Source organism: Toxorhynchites rutilus, chromosome 2, assembly GCF_029784135.1.
Source record: "Toxorhynchites rutilus septentrionalis strain SRP chromosome 2, ASM2978413v1, whole genome shotgun sequence".
In the NCBI taxonomy this organism is placed as follows: Eukaryota; Metazoa; Arthropoda; class Insecta; order Diptera; family Culicidae; genus Toxorhynchites; species Toxorhynchites rutilus.
In genome coordinates, this window is record NC_073745.1 from 152,026,735 (window position 1) to 152,045,627 (window position 18,893).

General features: G+C 36.9%; 3 protein-coding genes across 4 annotated transcripts in view; 1 reads left to right on the forward strand and 2 right to left on the reverse strand.

Moving 5' to 3' along the window:
• LOC129766236 (uncharacterized) overlaps positions 1 to 18,893 on the reverse strand; it is a 204,794-nt gene that overhangs the window by 107,870 nt on the left and 78,031 nt on the right. The gene's annotated exons all lie outside the window — the stretch shown is intronic.
• Positions 1 to 18,893, forward strand: part of LOC129764178 (uncharacterized) — a 228,558-nt gene that overhangs the window by 72,211 nt on the left and 137,454 nt on the right. For both annotated transcript variants that reach the window (XM_055763025.1, XM_055763026.1), the window contains exon 2: positions 14,125 to 14,836. In XM_055763025.1, coding sequence (XP_055619000.1) covers positions 14,173 to 14,836 — 664 coding nt within the window. In that variant the 5' untranslated portion in view covers positions 14,125 to 14,172. The remainder of the gene's footprint in view (positions 1 to 14,124; positions 14,837 to 18,893) is intronic.
• On the reverse strand, positions 1,053 to 4,057 carry LOC129766237 (uncharacterized). Its single transcript, XM_055766754.1, has 2 exons — positions 1,826 to 4,057; positions 1,053 to 1,382 (listed from the first exon to the last, which is right to left on the reverse strand). The coding sequence occupies exons 1-2, from the start codon at positions 4,055 to 4,057 to the stop codon at positions 1,053 to 1,055; spliced, it is 2,562 nt and encodes an 853-aa protein (XP_055622729.1).

The window sequence follows — 18,893 nt, forward strand, 5'->3', positions numbered from 1 at the left end:
CTTATCCGCATTTGTAAGCAGCTTCTACTTTGATGTGCTCGTCTCTTGTTTACCTGGTATTCAAGCTTCGCAATACTCAAAAGTTATCCTTAACCAGGTTGATCTACATCTTCCGATTCTTGAAGGTAAGTTATGAGAAGCAAGTCAATCGAACTAACATATCACTACGAGACACAATTACATGTATCTAGAATCTCTCAAGTGATGATAGAGGATCATATTTGATGGAATGAACCAACGATGACATAATGAATTAATTTCAACGATGACATAATTAGAAACATTTTTTGTTTCAGGTTTTGTTTGCCTCAAAGTGACTCTGATTAAAAAAAACACGCTGCATAGTTCTGTTGCTTCAGTTTGAAAAATGAGATGCAATTACAATGCAATTTCATACAGGATAGTGTTGTGAAACATCCTGTTTTTTCACCAAGCAGTGGACTGTATTCTGCGATCATGTTTGTGCGTGTTCGATTGCAAATTTTCCACAGCCGCCCATGCGGCTGACACGCAAGATCAACGAATCTGCAAATCTCAACCAAAGTAGCAGTTATGCTACTTAGGAGAGAGTGCGTTTCCACGGAATGATTCCGAGCGGCCCAGTGCCGCGTGCAATGCGAGGTATGGAAAATTCCATACCACTTTGGTCCTGTTAGGGACCAATCCAAAACACAAAACTGTACCACGGACCGAATAAGGGATTAACTAGTTGATAGCAAATTAAAGTATTTATTACTTTGTACACATTTTATATTTACAGCAAAATTTACAAGATCAAATATCAAACTTTCTTTTAAGCTCTTTCTTCTATCGTGAGTTCAGCACATAAAATAAACCTCTTCCTTTGGCGGTTGAAATAGAACTCCCTCCCTGCACGCAGTGCAGTTTGCTTGCGCTCGCAATGCACTCTCCCACGGGTGGGGCGTATGTTGGTGTTTGTGTCCTCGCGATCGTCCTTTCGTTGCGTTCCTTCCTCTGCCATCCTGTCGGTCGTACTTTCAGTGCGCTGCGCTGAGCGGTGGACTGAACATACTCCCACGGCAGAAGAAAAGTCATTCTGTTGAATTATCCTTGTCCTCAATCGATGCGTTGTCCAAAATAGGTAGTGGCGCTGGTTTGTGGATCGGTCTTCTAAAAGTTGAATCGCCAACACCTATATCCACGACTTGAACTAGGCCATCAAATCCAAGGTCGGTTCGTGCGACTCGGCCTATCTCTCTTTGTTGAGTTGGAACCTTGTATTTCTTTGGGAGGACGACTGTATTGATAACCACGTTGAATTCCTTTTTTGTCCATTTTGCTCTCAATAGGAGGTCTACCAAATGTTCATGAGACCAGCGATTCCAGAAATACTGTCTCAGCTGCTGGATGCGTTGCAATCGCTACAATCGATTTATGGGAATATCTTTATAGGAGAGTTCGAGTATGGATATTAGAGAGCTACCAATAACCATGTGTTCAGTTATCAAAACTTCTGGGTCTTTTGGGAACAATGGGAAAATAGGGGTCATGAGTTCCTAATAACATAAAAGAGTCGCAAATTCCATTTTTTAAGGATAGTTTGTTTATAAACATGATTTAGAAGAATCGTTAAACTTTTTATTCCGGCCTCCCAATGAAGCGCACTTGAGGGAAAGGATGTCCATTCTTTTGCTCTAGTTTTTCGCTTGCGTTTATTACTCCTAGCATCTCTTGATAGTACATAAGTTTTGATATTTTTATCATTCTTCTTTTCGAAATTTAACTTTTGCTTGCAAAGTTGCCACTTTAGAATCCTACTTGCATCTGGTTTCTCATTTATTTCATAAAAGTGTTCTGAGCGTACAAACTCTTCTATGAACTTATCATATTGTTGTTGGCCTTCCTGTTGCTTGTATAGCTTGTATTTCTTTAGAACTCTATGCTTAGAATCTTTTAGCTGTCTATATGTCTTCTGCGATGGTAGTTGAACCATATCATAACCTTGAAAGTTGCGACGCAATGTAGACTGAGAGTGAGCTTCGCACTCATCAATCTCGATTGGCACACATTGCTTAGTGGCCACGTGATCCAATTTTCCAAAATTATGAATCTGTTGACTTAATTGCTTTGTTGAAAATGTTACTGTATGTGAATGAAAGGTAGAACCAGATACAGATTCGCTTTTAACCTTTCCACCAATTAGCCATCCAAATTGCGAGTCCATCAAAGTTGGCAATTTTTCTGAAAACTTCACTCGTCCGGGTTTAATGAGATCATCGAACCACTCCATTCCGATTAGCAAATCTATTTGTCCAGGTTTGTAGAATGAAGGGTCAGCCAATTGTGTTCCGGGCGGAATGTTCCATGAGGCTATATCTATCTCGTAAGTTGGCAGAATACCAGTGACTTTATGAGTAACCAAGCAATTCAAATCGATTTCGAAGTTGCTATATTTAGAGCATACTTTTATCCTAGCTTTGTGTTGAGCTTTGGATTTGATGTTGCTAACTCCGTTTACTGATATGTTTGCCTTTTCTTTCTGCACTCCTAGCCTATCAAGCATTGACTCTGAAATGAAGTTGATTTGCGAGCCACTATCCAAAAGTGCTCGACTTGTATGCGGATTTCCGTCTTTATCCAAAACTATAACTTGTGCTGTTAGCAAAAGCACTTGCTGAGCTGGTTTTCCATGCGTGTTGGAATAAGCAGCAGTAATATCCTGCATTGATGAACCTCTCGAAGTGCTGGGAGTGCAATGCTGTTTTTGATTCTCTAATGCTGTATGTCTTTTACCCATATTTGATGAACGAACTCCTTCCCTGTGAAGCAAACTGTGATGTCTACGCTGACACTTTGAGCAACATTTAGATGATGGACAATCTAACCCACGGTGACCTCTTCTCAAACAATTGAAGCAAACTCGTTTGTCACGCACCATTTTGAGTCGCTCATCAATATCCAATCCATGAAAACTTGAGCATTTGAATGCGAAATGGTTACCTTCACAAAACTCGCAATTAGCCGAAACTGTAGCTGTGTTTACTCGCGAATTTGGTTGTTTGTTCGATACTTGATTTCTTTTATGTGACATAGAATCTAACAGTTTTTGATTGTTACTTGTATCGGACACCTGACATCTTTCAAGAATGGAAATGCGATTTTTAAGAAATGAGATTGTATCATGATAATTCGGAAGCGACCCATGTTCCATTGTTGATTCCCATGCTCGTTTGCTCTCTTTGTCTAGAGCGCTAGTAAGGATGTGTACGACAACCAGTTCGGACACACCTGAAAATTCCTGACCCAGACATTTCAAATTTTCGACATGACCCACACATGTATCAACAAGCTTCCGTAATTCGCAATGATCTTCTTTAAATATCTTCGTTATGCTTAACAGACCAACAATATGCATATCAATCATGCGCCTCTTATCCTCGAACCTCTCTCTTAAAATTTCCCATGCGCGATCATAATTGCCATCAGCAATTGTTTTCGCATCAATCAAACCGGCAGCATCCCCAATCAATGCTTTCTCCAAATGATAGAGCTTGATTCGTGGTGGCTCATTTGACTTGTTCACCACATCCCCGAACATAATCTTGAACTTTTCCCACTGCTCGTATTTGCCATCAAATGTAGGAATGGCACGAGGAAGCGATTGTTGCACAATCAACGGCTGTTGACTTACTGGTTGACCAGTAGCAGGACGAGAGTCAGGTGCGGCAAAATTCTCGAGCCACGTCTCGAGAAAAATCGACACATTATCGTATAGCGTCTCGAATTCAACGTACTCACAGTCTTGATCCTCTTTCCGATCATGCGCCACCACCGCCACGATCCGTTCATGGTAGTTGTGAAATTCCTTATAGGCAGCATCTAGTTTCTTTATGTACACCTTTACCTGTGGCGATGTTAGCTGCGTTTGTTCCTCTTCCACTCTCTCCAACATGTCGTATAAGCGGATGATTTTCCCTTTCGCTAGTCCTCGAAGATTGGACAGCGTGTTGTACTCTGCCATGTCGGCGCCATCGCCGCTACCGGATTGCGCACCGGTCCCGCCAGCAGCTCCACCTTTAGCATGCGTGTTCTTCATTCTGTAGCACTTGAAATCACTTCCACTTTAAGCTTTAATAGTTTTTGTTGCACATTAAATGTTTTCATAAATTTACCAATGTCCAATATCTTTTTCCACTAATCCAATATTCACTTTTTGCAATTTGCAAGCACTTTTTCCAGTCTTTTTGCGATTCACTATTTCAATTTTGTTTGCTACCAACCAGCTAATCCACTCACTCAAATCCATGGCACAGTTTGCTTGCCAAATCGTTGACCAAAATCCAAACGCCATCCATATGTCATCCGGCCTCCATCCGGTTCGAAGGACCAAATGTTTTTTCACCAAGCAGTGGACTGTATTCTGCGATCATGTTTGTGCGTGTTCGATTGCAAATTTTCCACAGCCGCCCATGCGGCTGACACGCAAGATCAACGAATCTGCAAATCTCAACCAAAGTAGCAGTTATGCTACTTAGGAGAGAGTGCGTTTCCACGGAATGATTCCGAGCGGCCCAGTGCCGCGTGCAATGCGAGGTATGGAAAATTCCATACCACTTTGGTCCTGTTAGGGACCAATCCAAAACACAAAACTGTACCACGGACCGAATAAGGGATTAACTAGTTGATAGCAAATTAAAGTATTTATTACTTTGTACACATTTTATATTTACAGCAAAATTTACAAGATCAAATATCAAACTTTCTTTTAAGCTCTTTCTTCTATCGTGAGTTCAGCACATAAAATAAACCTCTTCCTTTGGCGGTTGAAATAGAACTCCCTCCCTGCACGCAGTGCAGTTTGCTTGCGCTCGCAATGCACTCTCCCACGGGTGGGGCGTATGTTGGTGTTTGTGTCCTCGCGATCGTCCTTTCGTTGCGTTCCTTCCTCTGCCATCCTGTCAGTCGTACTTTCAGTGCGCTGCGCTGAGCGGTGGACTGAACACATCCAAATTGGTGGATTTAAGTAACATTTTGGAAGTAAAAAACTTAAAAGTTAGTGGCTTTCAAATTATAATTATCAATTTTATCCCAAAATGCATAATAAACTTTATTATTCCCATCAATTGAATTAAATCCCTCTAATCGCTCTACTATTTGTACTTTGACACCCATCTCATATTCCTGGTGATCCTTCAATTAGAATTTTGAAATATCACGATTTCTACACCATTGCACAATGGTCCAGGAGATGCATTTAAGTGGAAATTTGCATTTAGAGCTCGACAGTTATTCTCTAGACAAAAGCTGCCTTCGACAAAGTTGTTACATATAATAGATATAAATATAAAATATAAAAGATTTTGGCGATTAACGACGAGTAACGAAGGGGAATATTTGCCTAAAGTATAAACAGTGGATCTCGCTGTGGCAAACTTTTTAGGGACTCCCTCAAAACCAAAAAAAAAACTGTACTGAGGCAAGGTTTCAGTCTTGTTCTGTATTCACAGCAATGAGCATCGCTTGTTCTTTTTTTGTTCTGCATCATCACATGTCTTCATTTCGGATTGAACTGTAAACGCGACTAAATTACTCACTCGCTGATGTCTCAGGAATTGCAATCATTGCATCAAACTGACGCCATTGCATTAATGTTCTGAGCTATATAATTATGACGTGGTGAGCGCGGTGTGCCCGCGGAATTGGGGAGAGATAGTCACGAACCGAGTTAATTGGAGAAAAATAGTGAATCAGGCCATGTTGTAAAGACGTTAAACCTAAAAAAATAAATAAATATACAATTGTGTGGGGAATCATCAAACTGGGCTATCATCGGCTCACCAAGAAAATTTAATTTTAAAAAATTAATTTTAAAAATTTAAATTAAAAATTTTAAATTAAATGTTCTAGAATTTTGTCTGTGATTTGGTTTCGCTTGACGGTAGCAAAACTCGCTTCACCAAGGATGACAGCTAAGCTAATCTAGACCGACAATACTATCAGAAAGGGCTTCTGTTGAGAAGAGCGCAAAACGGAGATATGTGTGTGTGTATTTAGTTGCTCCAAGCCATTGATATATGGCTTTGTGTGGAAACGTGCGTGCTTCATAACCCATACGTAAAAATAGTGCATCTTCGCTACGCTGAAACTCCATTTGTAACTGCTCCCGTGTCACGATGCATCAATCACCATATTTTCTGATGCTATGATTGACGATTGTTCGGAGGTGCAAATTATGCAGCCGTAATGATAAGTATAAACAAGGAGGGGAGAGAGGGAAATATTTGCGCTAGGGTATTAGTAATGCATCTCTGCTGGGTAAAATATTCAGTCTTTTTCCAAGCAGTTAACATTGCTTGTTTTCTGTCATTATAAAGGCTTCGTTGATGCCTTTGACATTACATCAATTCATGCTATGGAGAAGCAGACGTTAAGGTAAATTATTTGGGGACTACCAAGCATGTAGAGGTACGGTTCCACTGAGGCAATACTAAATAACATGTGGCATGATATTTGGTACTTGCAAGTATTGTCATTGTTGTTGTTCCCATGCGGAGCCAAAGATATATTGATGTAGTTATGAGATATGGAATAATGGGGCTGGTGCAACAAGTATATAATCGCCTCTAGTCGAGTCTATGTCAATTGCGAAAAAGGCCACCGGAATAACGTTTGAGGTAAATTTTCAATGAATTGACATGTAACAAATTGCGACATACGATCAGCTGGTGTATTGTTCTGCGAGGACAAGAAAGAATAATCAATCAAGTATCGCCAACTGATTCTACAATAAAAAAAACATTTCAGGGCGATGAAATCATTCTATAAACAGTTATTTCTAAAATTTAACTGCATTATAAAATAATATCCGAAGTTAAAAACAAGCGACTCATATAAAATAACAGCGCAGTTCTACGTCAACAATGCGGTCGTATCTTGGACACAACCTTCTGTATTTTTTTTGCTATAACATTTATATTACAAATTCTACATTCAAACTGTCTTCGAAAGACTTTTAAAGTTTATTAATACAAACATTTTGCGATGCAGAACTTGTCAATATCTAAACTCTGGTCAAACTATTGATATTTATTCCAAAAAACACGCTTTCTTAATTTGTTTATCATTCTTTCTGGGGCAGACATAAAAAATGTTTATTGGCGGTATTTGAAAGAACATATCTAACTCTATATAATGTGAGGTTTTCAAAACTATGTTTTTTGTATTTGAGTAAATTAAAATTGAAATCATGAGTTTTTGGGTGAAAAACCTTCAATAACTTTGAGTTGGATTAAGATATTGACAAGTTCTGCATTGCAAAATGTAGGTCTTGATAAGCTCGTACGAAGACAATTTTGATGTAGAATTTCAAATGTAAAAGTTTGAGCAAAGAAACCCGTTCTGTCATGGTCACCCTAATGCAACTTAGAAAAGCGCTAAATCGATAGAAAAAAGCTTTGTTCTATAAAGTTGATTAAAATAACTGGGGCTACAATATTGTGGAACTATGTTAATCGCTATCTACAAGGACAAGAAAGTTAGATTTTCGATTTCACTTAAAATTTTGGTCACCCTATTTTTGACAACATTGAAAAAAGCGCTCCATCATATGTAATAACTTTGTCGAAGACATTTTTTGTCTAGAGAATAAATGTATTCCACAAAGTTGTATTTTTTTTCTAAGTTGCACTAAGGTGACCGTGACAAAACGGGGTTTTGTGTTATAAGTTTTATATTTGAAATTTTATATCAAAGTTGTCTTCGGACGACTTTTAGAACTCATTAATACCAATATTTTTCGATGCAGAACTTGATAATATCATAATTCTTCTTAATGTTATTGATGGTTTTTCACCTAAAAATTCATGATTTCAATTGATTTAATTCACTAAAATAAAAAAATAACATAGTTTTGAAATTCTCACATTTTATAGAGTGAATATGGTTTTTTGAATGCCGCCAATAAACATTGTTTGTTTGCCCCAGAAAAAATGATAAACAAATTAAGAAAGTATGTTTTTTGGGAATAAATATCAATAACTTCAACCAGAGTTGAGATATTGACAATTTCTGCACCGCAAAATGTTTGTATTAGTAAGCTCTAAAATTTTTACGAAGATAGTTTGAATGTAGATTTTGAAATATAAAAGTTTGAGCAAAAAAATTGTTTGTTTCATGGCGGCCCTAACGCAACTTAGAAAAAAGCGCTATGTTGGTTATTTTAAGAGATAGAAAAATACTTTGTTCTACAAAGGTGCTTACAATAACTGAGGCTGATGATTGTGCCGGCTAGTGACCATTCTATCCTGGATTCCTCGAGTCGAGAAGACGCACCACGCTAGATATGGGGTACAGACTAGCCGACCGCGAGTAATCAGTTACATATTACTAACATAGATAATAAGAAAAACTGTTAAAATATAATAACTCCCGGCCCCGTCAGACTAACGCCATATGAGCCTTGATAAAAATATATACATATTTTGGAAAAAAAACTGGGGCTACAATATTGTTGAACTATGTTTACCTCTATCTATAAAGATAAGAAAGTTAGATTTTTTATTTCATCGAAAATTTTGTTCACCCTTTTTTTGATTACATAAAAATGAGCGCTCTATTATATGTAACAACATTGTCAAAGACAGTTTTTTCTAGATAATAACTATTACGCTTGATCAATTTCACTCCGGTTATCAATTTGCCCCCGGATGACGGTACTACTGTTAATGGTCTTAATGTCAATTTTGAGCGCGTTCTGCCATTTAGTTTGTTTACAGCGTCATTAAGAACAAGTTAGCTTTTTTTTTCGCTTTTCGATTTTTTCGACAATATGTATAATTTTATTGGTCAAAGATATTGTGTGAAATTTTGTGTTGCAAACAGCACGACTAGTGTAAAAAGCATGACTAGTTCAAAAAGAGCTCAAAAATTTCATCGCAATCAAGTGGCTGAAGACAGTTTTGAACGATCAAATTCTGATTCCACTTTTATCCAATGCATAATTACTGACGACAAGACAATGGTGTACGAGTATGACATTCAAAAGAATTAAATAACTGCTTCGTGGAATCCGTTTTGACAGCATTGAAGACATAGAAACAAATTCGCTGAGTGAACTGAAAGTAATTCTTATAAGAAGTGTTTCGATAACTGGATTGTCCGTTGGAAAAAGTGTATTGCTACAGAAGGGCCCAATTTTGAAGGCGATAATATAAATTTAGACGAAAAATGAAGCATTTTCTTAAAAAAACATCTTCCCGGCATATTTTTGACAGTATGTATACAGCCATTCCATGCCAAACCGATATAGTAGTTCTCAGATTTTCGTGAAAAGTGGTAGATTTGTTCTTTATCGCAAACAATTAGACTCGTATGTTTTTATTTTTTCGTTAGGGTGAAAAATCCGAAAAATCACTCTTCTCACTTTTTTCCTAAAATGACTTTTTTTTCAAAAATTCATAACTTTTGAACTACTGGACCGACTCTAATGATCGACATTAGAGATGGGCTAAACAGTTTACTTCGATGAACGGTTCAGTCACTAACCGTTCATCTAAGTGAATCAGTTCTTTTGAACCGTTCTTTCGCTCTTTCGTTCAGCGGTATTAAGAACAACATAGAATGTTAGCTGCAACCCAACATCAATAGACAGCTATTCATTGATATCGTTGGATTGGATAGTGTACGTAAGGAATTTATATTTTTGAAATTTAGTCCTTCTTCAAAAGTCGCAAACTGTATGTGAAAATATGTTTATCGGCCAACAAAAGTATATGTAATAATTTAATGCGAACAAAATATATGCAATTTTTCATATTTTCTGTTTGGACAATACACAGGTTCCATGTAATATCATATTTCATTCAGAGAAAAAATACAAACCATCATGATAACACGTACGCGCAATAGGCCAAACAATGGATTGAAAGCAACGAAAAAACTTTTTTCTTAACTTGCCTTCACTATGAGATTTTATGTTACCTAATTCATGAATCGCCCCAGCTTTCCCGAATTTTTTTCTGATAATCAGGAAGTATATTAATATTACGCGGAATTGAAAGAATACATGAAATTGAAAATATATAGCTTTGCCTTTAAAACTACGAAAATCTAATTTAATTTTTAACTCAAAATTGAGTATACATTAACAAAATAAACCTTGCGTTACATGCATTTTGCTCATAAATGACAATATTGTTTTATTTTTCTTACAAGCGTTCTCGTTATATTAATCTATTCCGTCCAGCACAAATCAGTTCAGCTGCACTCGTCCGTTCGCAAACAGTTCGCCCGCAACAAACACTTCTTTCTCAAACAGTTCGTTCCCAAACAGTTCACTCTTAATCAGTTCGCTCTCAAACAGTTCGTTCCCAAACAGTTCACTCCTCATCAGTTCGCTCTCAAACAGTTCATTCCCATACAGTTCACTCTTAATCAGTTCGTTCACAAACAGTTCACTCTCAATCAGTTCGCTCTCAAACAGTTCACTCGCAAACAGTTCGTTCTTAACCAGTTCGTTCACAAACAGTTCACTCTCAAACAGTTCACTCGCAAACCGTTCTTTCGGAATCAGTTCGTGGATAGAACTACCGTTCTTTGAAAAAGAACGACCGTTCGTTCACTCTTTTCGGCGAACGAGTTCTTTTGTACCGTTCGTGAACGGTTTGCCCATCTCTAATCGACATATTAAATTAAAGCCAAGTTAAACAAAACAGACAAATTTTGACCAACGTGTACCGATCAAATATAGTTGACACAAAACACGACAAGCATATACTCAGTTACTGGATGCTTAAAATATTTACTTCCTTGAATAATTCAGTCGATTTTTTCCATGTTCGATGTTTGGCATTGTTTGTCACTCCGGACAAACAGTGTACGCCCACCTATAATATAACTATATCATGTATTTGTCGACCCGTGCCGGTTACGCTACGTGTTGGATAGTATAATATCACCTTAATGGGTGGGAGACGACAATGAGTAATTACTCTCAGAAGAATCGTCTCAAGATATTTTTGCATGATACAATATGATTTACTGTTTGGCTGTCTCCGTTTCGAGAACTCCTAAATATTTTGACTTGCACCTCGAGTTTAAAAAGCTTGCAATCAGACAATTTTAATAATTTTCTACTAAGTAGTTGAAACGACCCCTCTAGCGTTCAAAGATGCTCTCATACGAGGCGAATTCGGTGTTCTCTGTGCCGTCTCGTCTTTGTTGACAAAGAAAGATGAAGATTCACGTTTATGTTCTCCTTTTTACTCTCAGAAAACACTTTCCAATTTCATTTTATAATGAGATGTAATATCATCACGCATTCATTCAACAGCATCAGTAGCTATATGGATAGCGTGGTCTAGTAAAACAGCCTTGCATTCTAACCGGCATTGGTTCGATCCCCGTAAGAGTTGTTTCGACTTTTGTGTTTGAGTACAATCCCAAGAGAGATGAAAAATGAAAAAAAGAAAGAGAAGTACCATACATAAAAACATTTTAAAGTTTTTGAAACAGATGCTTTTATTTGCTCATTTCACCCTTCAGCACACGAAAAATACCTCGTTATGATTGGTCGAAATTGAAGAAACATGCTTCCTCTTGTACTCTCAATTATTACTCAGTCATTTTCTGATAGATTTACGAGAGGTTGGCATCAATCATTTTGGACACTCCAAAACAAATACAGTGAAAATGAATAAAATTAAATATTCAATGAAACTACAAATTCAAGGGGTTGTATCTAAGACACGACCGCATATTTTCGACGTAGAACTACGAAATTATATTATGAAATCCACTTGTTTACTACTTCGAATATTATTTTAGAATGCATCGAAATTTCTGTAATAGATTATATTCTTCGTTACAAATAAATTTGATGAACGTCCTTTCACGTTTGATATGATGCTTAGAATTTCCAAAATATTTGAACGGAAAAAATGTCAAACGATCATTGTATTTTACATTTCCCTCTGAAAGTATTGCACATCTCATGTTTACGTAGTTCTCGAACCGCGAAAGTTCGTTCACCTCTAGTATCTTTAATGACGATTTTCCCAAGCTTCTCAGTACAAAGCGAGTACAAAAGTACTCAACACCAAAAATTACTCCCGACATGTATTTGCAAATCGGATTCCCCCAGGCACATTAATTTTGAAGTCCGTGTTAGTGAAACACAACACAGAGGGAAAAAAATACCCCCGACTTGCATGTTTTGACGAAGCGGATTCCCCCAGGCACATTGATTTAGAAGTCCGTGTTAGGGAAACACAGCTTGGTGGGAACCAAAATACCCCCTACTTGCATGCATATTTGCAAAGCGGATTTCCACAGGACAATGGGTTTAGAAGTCTGTGTTGGGGAAACCGTAAATCGGGCCAACCAAAACATGGCAGTTAGGGCGTGTAGATGACACTTGACATTTTACAGTTATTCAATTGTTTATCTCATGAAAAATAACATTTTATGATAGACGCGCAGAAATATTTCCCATCACTTGATGCAAACATCTTTCCGATCTGTTAAGAAATGTTCGAGTTATAAACATTCGAAATATGGGTAGGGTTAGCACACAAATCGGCAGAACAAATGTATGGGAAAAAAGAAGTTCTTCCAGTTTTCATGAATTTAAAACGTTTAGAGATAAGCGAATTGTACTGTATAGCATATCAAACAAATCTTAGAGAATTTCCAATTCGTTTGGTATGCAAATCTCGAGAATTTATTCACAGTGAAAATAGTTATTAACGTTAACTTTATTTCATAAAAACGTGACCTGTTTTCTGATTTGGCACCCTTCCTGAAAGACGTAGTTCTACTTCAAAAATCGTGAAATTTCATATCAATGACCGATAATGCATTGTGAATAATTTAGCACAAGTGAAATTTTATGGTAGCGGTTGTGTTAAAATGACTTGAAATATGAAACGATTTATTTAAATTTCCGTAAATAAAAACCAGTGTGTGTTCTCGCTCGAGAACGGATCGTCCGGTTTAAGCTGACTGTTTGTTGTGTTCATTTTACCCTAGGAAAGTTCATGCGGCGATAAAAATTTGAATAGTGAAGTAACATTCGAAAAAGTGATTTTCCATATGATCTACATATCGTATTGAGTGCTGTTAGTTCACTTGAAATTCGCATTAAGGCATATAGCATCGTGTTCTGTTAGGTTTGAAGCGAAAATGAAAATGGGTTGAATAAACACTCAGAAAATAAAATTTTAAGAAATAAATCACCTTTTCCGTTTCAAATGTGTTTTCTCTATAAGAAAGTAACATGTTTTTCTGGTGAGTAAAATCGATAATTGCTCCCATGGCCGAGTGGTTAGCGTCACACTTAACATGCCGGAGGTTCGGGTTCGATTCCCGTTCTGGTCGGGGGAATTTTTCGTCAAATTTCCTCCGACTTGCACTGTGGTCACGCGTATTCTAGAGCTTGCAACTCAGAATGCATTCAAGGCGTGTTATTCGGCGTAGAAATCTCAACTAAGTACTAACATAAATGACGCAGGTAATACTACGATGAGACGGCGAAGTTCATCTAGAAACGTTAGAGCCATTTAAAAAAATATGGTTATTGTGTTCGATAATGATAATTATCGTTATTACATTGGTGTTTTTTTTCTTAATTTTATCCATACATAACAGAGGAGCCCTCTCGTCCAGAGCCACAGACGGCGGCTTTCATGAAATCTCATTCCCCTTCGGCATCTCATATCTATCATGATACGCATCATCCAACGACTAATCACCATACTTCTGTCATCATCACTCGGTTGTAAACACTGATGGAGTGAACGAAAAATATTTATCAACCGAAGAAAACGGTCCTTATCAGGGTCACCGAATCATACAGTTTAAAAATGTAATTCTTCAAACATATAAAAAAAACAGCATGCAACAGATAACCTAACGGAATCTTACGTCAACTATGCCGTCATGTCTCGGGCACAACCCTCCTGTGACTTTTTTTTATTTAAATATATATATTACGTCTTTATTTATGTAATGGTAAATGGAATCCAGATAAACAACATTCTGTTGAATTATTCGGTAATTGTTGTTCGGATTTGTAGTATTCGGGAAAATTTCATATAACCGCTTGTAACTGTACAATCACTCACAGCATCGTGTATTTACAATCCATTTTCCACGTCTCCATTCCAGATGACGTAACCACAGAGCTATCCGCCTCACCTCGCCGGAAAGCGTAAAATGCGTCTGTTCAAAGCGAAAAAGCTTCCGGATATTCAACATGCATCCTCGGAACCGGCTCCGGAACTGACCCAACTCAATACAACCGTCCCTGGAGCAACGACCGGTCTGACCCGTAATGACATTATTATTTCAAGCATCACTCAATCAGAACCAACTGCAGGTATCGAAGGTGGTAATACCGCTTCGGTTCTGTCGACAACAGCTGCCACGTTGGCCACATTATCGTCCGATGGTTTGCTGCAGCACCCGTCAACGTCAAGCTCGACAGCGATATCACAGCCAGTGACAACCTCATCACAATCGTCGACATCGTTATCGCCAGGGGACGCTACCGAGAGTGGTGCATTAGCTGCTATTACTCCCGGCCATCTATCGAAACCGATGGATACGGGAGCCAATGGGAATGATAAAATTTGCACAATTAATAACAAAACCGAGAATATTAGATTATCGGAGAACGCCGCTCGCAATCAAGGTTTCGGCTCCGGTGGCGGTGGTAATGGTGGTGTTGCACTGTCACCAGGGCAATCCCAACAAATGCATCACCAGCAACAGCCACCAGATTTCCATCATCATCAGCAACAACAACACCAACAACTGCAGTATTCGCAAGCCAATAAAATAAACGCAATCGGGCCGCTGATTGGCAGGAATGGAATTGGTGAGTTTGCATGGGACGACGTTAGGTTGAGTCCTGTGTGGGATTTGCTTGCGAAATAGTCATAAATCAAATTTCAATTTTGCATCGAACGATCTCTCGAGAGGACAGAGGGAAAAAAAAACCTTTGCTTTGCCATTCTGATGGTGGCGCAGGGATGGTGGTGCTTTTAGCATGCATGCATACTGTTTAACATGTTTCTTTATTAGGTTCTTTGCACCGACGACAACGGGTCTTTGCTCGCTGATGAGCGAAGATAGTAGGTCCACTAAAAATTTTTGTTGCTGCATTCGGATGTGGTAGTGATGTTGATCAATAATAGAAAAATGTTACTATGTAAAAATGATTGTGGAAATGACACAATTCAGAAAAGAAAAACAATCGGACCATGATTGTATTCCTGTTTGCTTCTGAGCAATTCCAAATGAAATCGTCAAATGACAAAACATGAGTATTTTTGACTCAAATGAAAGTTTGTATTCCGTTTAGGTTGGAGGAAATATGAATGTCAAAAGTTACACTTGAGTCAAAAAATTCCCAAACGCTGTGGAAAACTCATATTTCCTCCAACCCAAACGGAATACAAACAAAACAAAAGGGCGTATCGATTTTAGTAAGAGAAATCTTTGATAATTTATATCTCAAAAACTATTAGTCCTACCGAAATAGTGTCCTAGAAAGAGTTATGGAGTATTGATGGCCAAACGTGGAAAAATATACACTGAGAAAAAAATTTACAAAAAAACTAAATATCTAAAATATATATTTTTATTTTTTTCATATGAAATATGTCATGTAACTATTTTTGACGAATTTTGGGGAAAATCAAATTTTTAGCAATTTTCGAAACTTCGAATTTTTGTATGTTAACAATCATTTTACGTTACAAATTATGAATTCGGATGTGATTTAAAACGAAAAAGCTCTTTATCATTCTCCTTCTAAATGCAGCCATTCTCAAGATATTTAAAAAAACATTTTCAATTTATTGTCTTTTTTATAGTAAATTGGCTCTACCAGTTGTTTGTCGTGTTATACCGCCATGTTTATGAAATTTTAAGAATTTGTTTATAATTTTCAACATCTTTTCCAAATACATCATTATGGTAAAACTATATTTTTTAGCTAACGTTGAAAAACATTATCGCCACGTTTTGTTTTATCCCACATGTATTGAAATGTTTTTCAACGTAACTCCTAAACGTATATTTTTACCATAATGATGTATTTAGAAAAGTTGTTGAAAATTATAATCAAATTCATAAAATTTCATGAACATGACGGTATGATACGGCAAACAACTGGTAGAGCCAATTTACTATAATTTACTATAAAAAAGACAATAAATTAGAAATGTTTGTTCAAATATCTCGAAAATGGCAGCATTTAGAAGGAGATTGATAAAGAACTTTTTTATTTTAAACCACACCAGGATTCATAATTTGTGACTAAACATGATTACTAACATACAAAAATTCGAAGTTTCAAAAATTCATAAAAATTCGATGTTCCACAAAGTTCGACAATAATAGTTTACCATCTTGTAGGGGAACCGCGGGTAATACGGTCAGTAGGGGTAATATGGACAGGTGGTTGATTTGTATAGTTACAATTGGAATTTCAGATTTCTGTTAATGTTATTCTACATGTTATTCTATAATATTGAAGCCACCCTATGGAAATGAATACTAATCAAAAGTGGATAAGGGAAACAAAAACCGAAAATCACACATGATTCCGTGAGTGGATGTAATTTTAGCTGCTTCGATATTAAGCATTTTGAGTGGTTTAATCACAAAATTCAATTCGCTGATGATTTTATTTCGGTTTGTGAGTGAACAGAGAAGCAATATTAGGTATGTACGGAAAAGTAAATTTATTTTCGAGTGTAAAATTTAAATTATTGAAATAATTGTACTGGTGGGGTAAAACGGACAGTTGCCATTGGGAGGGAAACGGACTGTGAGAAGTCTGTTTAATCTATTCCTAAGGAAAGGCCTGCGTCTATAAATGGGAATCAAATCGCCAAATGTGGACTGTTTGGAAGCTGACTGGAACCAAAAGCAAAATAGTTGAGGGTCTGTCCGTTTATACTGCTGAAAAGCACGATGTCACTTCTAGGTGGATTAATTCGATTTTTTCATCATTTAACGGTCATTCGTGATGAGTTCAGACCTTGGTCGAAAGCAATTATTCCTCTCGCGATTGATAAACCTATACGCTTCATATATTACAAACATGTCCATATTACCCCCACTACACGTTCATTATACCCGCATCGAAAAAAAATTTCGGTCTGTTTTGACTTCAGTAAAAAACAATGAAAAACATTTTTTTGTAAAATATTTGACCAATTAAGTAGAAAAACAGTATATTGAATTGCAAGAAACTGCATCAAAGTTTTGGGAAACATGAGTTTCCTAAGATATAATTAAAGTTTTTCTTAACATGTCCGTATTACGCCCACCTCCCCTACCCATTTTTAAAATTTTCTATTGACTTCTATTTTATATGAAAAAATTAAGAAAAATAAAAATATATATTTTATGTACTGTAAATTAAAGTTTTATATTGTAATTAAAAAAAAGTAATAATTTTTTTCTCAGCGCATATCTTTTCCACATTTGGACATCAATACTCTAAAACTCTTTCTAAGACACTATTTCGGTAGGACTCATAGTTTTTGAGATATAAATTATCAAAGATTTCTGTTACTAAAATCGATACGCTTTTTTCAAAAGTTACACTTGAGTCGAAAAATTCCCAAATGCTGTAGAAAACTCATGTTTCCTCCAACCCAAACGGATAAAACTTTCGTTCGAATCAAAAATTCAAGTTTTTAAAATCTGCCTTTTTAGTTCGATTTCATTCGGAATCGCACTTCTCGTGGATTATATTGCAAAGAATTGTTGTGCGCAGGCCTGAAAAATTACAATGGCCATTACTTTGAATAACATGTTGTAACTCTTTGTGGTCGTTTGTCTGCTCTCAGCCACCACAGCAAGAAACCATGCTAATCTCATATTTTACTCAACCAAGTATCAGTTTAAGCTTCTCCTAAATGAAGCTTGATGTCTAGTGAATCTGTTCACGAATCAATACGGTGCTTCTATGAGAAATAGATAACGGTACTCAGTATCAAACAAAGTACTCACCCACATAAGACAACGCACAGTGCGTTGAATGCATAGAAATGTGGGACAAAAATCATAACAGCAAAATTTAGCCACTGTAACACCTTGGTGTAATGGAAAAGATTGTTCATAAGTATCAGAACTACTGCTTGCATAAACGTCTCAACAATCGTTTTTCATATAAAAATATAGGAGGTTGTGTCCAAGATACGACTGCGTTGTTGACGTAGAACTACGCTGTTATTTTATATAAGTCGCTTGTTACTAACTTCGGATATTATTTTATAATGCTGTGAAATTTTAGAAATAACTGTTTAGTAGAATGGTGTGATCGTCCTGAAATGTTTTTTTTTATTGTAGAATCAGTTGACGATAATTGATTGATGATTCATTCTTGCCCTCGCAGAACAATACACTAGCTGGTCGTATGTCGCAATTTGTTTCTTGAACGCTATTCCGGTGGCCTTTATCGCAATTGACATAGACTCAGTTACAGTCAATTATATACTTTTTGTATATAATTTACCATTATTCCACATCTCATAACTACACCAATATAACTTTGGCACCGCATGGAAACAACAACAATGGCAATACTTGCAAGTATCAAATATCATGCTACATGTTATTTAGTATTGCCTCAGTGGAATCGCACCTCTAGACATCATTCGTACAACATAAACCAAACGCTAAACAAGCGTTCGTCATAGCATGCATGCAGATCCATACATCGGTGGCTTGAAGCTACTAGGAATATAAACACTTCTCATCATTTTGCGCTATTCTAATTAGAAACGCTTCTGTTATTATTGTTGGCCTCGAAAAAAGTTGCATGACTTTTCCATGCTCAAGATAAGCGCAGCTGTCATCCTTAGTGGAGAAAGTTTTGCTACTGGCAAGCGACACCAAATCACATACAAATTTCC

What these genes read in the sequence shown, in the direction of transcription:
- LOC129766237 (XM_055766754.1), bottom strand. Translation starts at nt 4,057, where the DNA reads ATGAAGAACACGCATGCTAAAGGTGGAGCTGCTGGCGGGACCGGTGCG. An exon ending in ATAAGTTCATAGAAGAGTTT is followed by an intron (nt 1,383 to 1,825) that starts GTACGCTCAGAA and finishes AATCGATTGTAG; the next exon opens with CGATTGCAACGCATCCAGCA.